The sequence below is a fragment of the Photinus pyralis genome, unplaced genomic scaffold (genome assembly GCF_008802855.1).
Source record: "Photinus pyralis isolate 1611_PpyrPB1 unplaced genomic scaffold, Ppyr1.3 Ppyr1.4_unclustered_Scaffold8043, whole genome shotgun sequence".
In the NCBI taxonomy this organism is placed as follows: domain Eukaryota; kingdom Metazoa; phylum Arthropoda; class Insecta; order Coleoptera; family Lampyridae; genus Photinus; species Photinus pyralis.
In genome coordinates this window covers 1-5270 of record NW_022172298.1, presented here as the reverse complement: position 1 = coordinate 5270, position 5270 = coordinate 1, and the positions used below count along the sequence as shown (strand labels likewise).

General features: G+C 37.3%; 1 protein-coding gene across 1 annotated transcript; it reads right to left on the bottom strand.

The window, feature by feature from the left end:
* On the bottom strand, window positions 1-5263 carry LOC116182918. The gene is made up of 3 exons (XM_031503483.1): window positions 4148-5263; window positions 3878-3994; window positions 1-517 (listed from the first exon to the last, which is right to left on the bottom strand). The coding sequence occupies exons 1-3, from the start codon at window positions 4344-4346 to the stop codon at window positions 342-344; spliced, it is 492 nt and encodes a 163-aa protein (XP_031359343.1). The 5' UTR covers window positions 4347-5263; the 3' UTR covers window positions 1-341.
* Between the last annotated feature and the right edge of the window lie 7 nt (window positions 5264-5270).

Below are 5270 nucleotides of genomic sequence, written 5' to 3'. Positions count from 1 at the left end.
TAAACCACACATTATTTATGAAATAAAACAGTATCCGCTTCTGTTTGAATAATGAGAAGATGCGCAATTTAAGCCACACACATCAAAAACAGTCTAAACCAACATGGTGGACTCATGGTTCACAGAACCCAACAGTCACTTTGTTTCGGCCAGGAGCAGGGCAGCCGTCCGCCCTCTATTTATTATACTATGCTGAAGAAAGGATATGAAACACAACATCAACAAGATGAGGGGGGGGGGGGGGGAGAACTTATTTTATGAAGTTCCTGCTTACATTTGAAGCACACACTGGTAATTAGTAATACAACCTTCATAATACTTTGGCACAGTACGTAGCAACTTTAAGCAGTTGTACCATTTACGAGTGTTTCCTTAGGTTTAGGATCGTTACGACGAGACGCCGGCGGTGGTTTGTTCGGCCGTGTTTTAGGTTGCTGTTGTTTTGATTCTGTGCCCGGCATTGGAGGTATGTTTGTTTGCTGATCTCCTGAACCTCCCGCAGGATGACCATTGTTAACTGCAACACAAAATGCTTTAATTCGAGTACGTTTAGGTCATGTTACATAGACAATCCAGTCTGTTAATAGCCACATTAGTAGTCTTGCGGAGTATCAAAGCAAGTTACAAATGTGCAGGTGAAGTCTGTAGTATTAGAGACATGTTACAAATAAAGAAAGACGACTTTCCACAGAATTTATGCATATGTCAATTAAATGTACTTTTCAGTTTGAGACAATTATGAAGTACAATAGACCGCATATCCTTATATGGCAGATTGCCTGTAAGCAACTTGCGAGATTTATACATTAATAAGGATTTTGTGACAGGCCCTCTTTGATTTGGTGGTAGAAGGATGATATGTTCCTATTTGTCTTGATTTTTAAATTTTGTATGATCAAAAATGTACTAAAAGTACAATAAGTATTGGATTAGTCATCTCATGTCATCTGCAATGTACTTACCTTAACCTAACTTACATCGGCTAAGGGGTTACTCACTTACAAAACAATGCAGAAGAAAAAAACATTTGGTTCTACGTACAGTGACTTTATAGAGACAGTAGCGACAATAGTGTTTAATTTTTGATTGGTCGTTGAGATCGGCCGCCATTTTGCGTCAAATTTCACGTGTTTCCGGTAATAGATATGCTCACGCGCATTCCCGCGCTTCTATATACGTCACTGGTTGACAAATTTGAAGTACAGGTGCCATGATATTCCTGCAAGAAATAGTATCATGACAGGTGACAGCCTGACATTAGCGACTTCTGCAGTCAAATGCCAGAGGCAGACGATGAAAAATTTGTGTTTCGATGGCCGTGAATTCAGTACCTAATTGTATTTCCGCGTGCAATTAGCATTGGAGGACAAACGCATCGAAAAATAGCTGAAAACGAATGTGGCGGAACCTAATATGTGTGACAATGTGGCAGTAATTGAGGATATTGTTGTGAAACGCGATACCATATTCGAGTCGCAGTGAGAGATTATGTTGACGAGGCAGAGTAAGACGTTCAATTGAAAGGATGGTTTTCAGAAAGCAGTTGATGGAATCTGGACCATCCACTCAGGCGGAGCTGTGGAAGTTGAAAGATATGATGCTGAACCCACTAATGTGTGACCTGTGGGATGATCAAAAAGTGTTTTCAATTAGACTTACTCAATGGTAGCGAAAATCATAATTATACGTATTTTACTAGACCACGTGTATTGTGTGTTGCCAACTTTTTGACGCAAAATGGCGGCCGAACACCTATTGTCGCCACTGTCACTATAAAGTCACTGTAGTTCTACCCAACATGTAAGACCAAACTTTTTATGTACGAAAGCACAGATCTACACATACACAGATTGCTAACCTTATGCATTTTTTGGGAAACAAATTTAGGTATACTTAAAAGCGCCCTCTACTGCGGAGCAGTATAAACATGTATCGTTTAAAACTGTAATATGACGCTTATGGATTTATGCGTTAGATGTCGCTGAAACAACATTAAAGTTTGCACAATTCGAATTCCTTAATATTCGTATTATTACAGTGGTATGATATGATAGGAGGTACGTTGAGCCATAATGGTTTAATTTAACACTGGAGCTACTCATTCGTCGTAAGGGAGATATTAAAAGCGGGTCCCTGTGGTCACAGATACACACGAACATAGGGCAGGTTCTTAAAGAATCGTGAAGGTTTTTTGAAGTTGCCGGAAACTATTTGCGGCTTTAAAGGTCTTGACAGATTGCTAACCGCAAAGGCATACTTACAAACTATGTATATCTCTGCCATCATTAACGTTACACTCTTTACCACGTCGATAAGATATAAGATAGGGAGGTTATTTTCGAAAAGTTGATAGTTTTCCAGTTGTAAGCACAAAACTGCTAAAAAAATATCCTTTTCAACTTTTTTGTATTTTTTTCAATGTTGCGTCATGAAATTTTGTTAGCAAACCTCGGATTCGGATTCGGCACCCCAAAAAACATATAGAATAAAAGAAATCAAAACTACCCCACAACTTTCCTGGTAAAAATACAATTAAACTGGATTATATGCACATTTTACCGCTTTAAATTTTTTGCAGCGACATCTAATGCATAAATCCATAAGCGTCATATTACAGTTTTAAACGGTACATGTTTCTACTGCTCCGCAATAGAGGGCGCTTTTAAGTATACCTAAATTTGTTTCCCAAAAAATGCATAAGGTTAGCAATCTGTGTATGTGTAGATCTGTGACGAAAGGGTTTTTAATTGTGCTAAGTCATTGAACTGGGAACACTTTTTAACTGACTTTACTACATATTGTTTTTGTGATAGGTTGAAAAATGGAAGTGATAGACGTCTAGCAATGTTCTCTTAAAATACCATACCGTCTTAATTAGTTTTTCAACCCACGCATACAGTGCATGTGAGAAAGATGCATTTTTCACTTCAGTAGCAAAAGAATAATTTATGGAAAATAAGACCAACCACAAGATCAATTGACATTGTGCAACAAAATAGAGACGTCCATCTTCAAACAAAAGACATGACATAATCCAAGTGTGTCAAAAATTTCATGTAGACCATGGATATTGGTAAGGGCAAAATCATTCTTCTCAGAAGTCACAGCAAGAATACGGAAAATAACAAGTGGATTCAAATTTGTAGTAGTCAATCTTCTGTTTACCGAGTGAAATACATTTTTTAACAATTTTAATATGTAAAAAAAACACTACCCTTTATTAAAATTATTAATTAACATTTCTCTCAGTTTCTATCACATGGAGAGAGCGCATGCGCACTCTCTTACATTCAACGCCTACACCACAAGCAGTTGTTACGTTGCGTCCTTCTCTTTCACACAGAACAATACACGTTTCTCTCTCGCGCGCAGCTCGTAGTATACGCATCGAAAGGAGTGAGTGCGCCTGCGCTCTCTCCATATGATAAAAGCAGACAGAAATAATAATTACATTAATTTTAATTAAAGGTAGTCTTGACTTAATTTTTTTAGGCAACCATTTACATAATCAAGATTGCTAAAAAGGTATTTCACTCGGTAAACAGATGGGTGAAGGTTGACCTATGTTCTTTGTCCAAAATTTAACAAATAACAATCCATTTCTGGTCCATTTGTTCCAATTAACCTTATGTGAAGTGTGAGTATGAAGATGTGTTTCACTTCTATAGTGAACAGGTTTGAATTATTTGTGGCTTGTTACGAGTTGTTATTCAAAGCAGAGATTTTTTGTGATAGTGAAACAATTACACAAAGATACATTATTTCAATTGATGATGTGTGCCTATCCATCATTAAGAAACCAAGCATTTAGAGCCTCTCATTCGCTAACAAGCACGTCTCACGAATCGTTAGCAGAAACAGCAGCCTAGCGACTTACCAGGGTTGTCATTAGCAAATACCGAAGGAGTACGACTACGCTGCCTTGTTTGACGTCTACGTCTACGATTGCTCCGGCTACCTGTCGAAGACATAGCTTCTGCACTGGACACGGAGTCTAAGACAAGCATCAGACATTCTTACATGCTTTTACAACAGTCAGACGCATACATCTAATTTTCCTTAAATATATATGTATACACACCTTTTATTAGAAAAAACATTGTTACAAGTAGGGAAACTTACATAACTACGAACATTGTTCACTTACCGCGATCTACACTAGAAACTTCTTGACTATCCAACACTGTATCTTCTTCATCGGTAGTTCTACGCCTATCGTCCTTACGATTATCACGTCTAAGTCCCGGTCTTTGATGACCTCTTGGAGGACCAAACTGTCGGGGAGGCAAATCTCTTATGCGTTCATCGCTAGTGTCAGGTGTTTGATGACGTGAACCTAAATACATTAAACGTTATACTTGACCGTCAAGTAAGTCTTTAATGCAGCAAAGGCTCAGTAGTGTGTATAAAAGAAAGAAGTAGGTAACTCGACTTTGTACGTAAAATTAAGGTAGGAGAGTAGAGCAAAATGAAAGCACAGACTCCAAAACCTCAAAGCAAACATGCAACATGCAAAAACAGTTCAAAAAACACTTATGGTAATAACAGAGCCATTTTGCTGAAAGGATACGAGTCTGTGCTCCATGTCAAATGAAACACATTTTTTTATAATAATTATATTTCTAAAAAAGTCTTTCACAATAAGATTTGACATGAGTATGAGCCAGTCTTGAGTTCTATGGCAGTTATAGGTGCTTCTAGAGCACGTTAGCAAACTCACAATAAGCTCCTTCTTTGACCATCCCAATGTGATGGTCAAAAGAATTTACATATGAGATGCATACTCACAACATGGCTTCGCTAATGAAAAAGAGCTTGACCTGAGTACCCTTTCAGCAAAGGTATTTTCTTTTATTACTTCAAGATCAGTATTGAGCCTCATGGGGTTTACTAACTTCAATTCCCATTGACAAATAATTTATAAAAAGCTAGTTTGTGAATTTTCTTATATACAAGCTTTAGCGGAAGATATAAATATTTGTCAATTGGGTTATCTATTTTAAAGACAAATAAATATGTCCATAGTTCCTATTTGGAGGGTGCAGCTGTCGAGTAATATAGTAAAAAAAATCCTTGTCCGCGAATTACTGTTTCAATTGGTAATGTAGACAAATAGATTGATTTTTGCTTTTAAAATAAACTTGTCATCATTCCAAAAATTGTTTACATAAAATACATTCAAACTGCACCTACCGTTACAGTAAACATCGTCGTGAGTATATATATAATGTCCACATCGTAGAGACAAGGGCTCTTATATACGTATATAT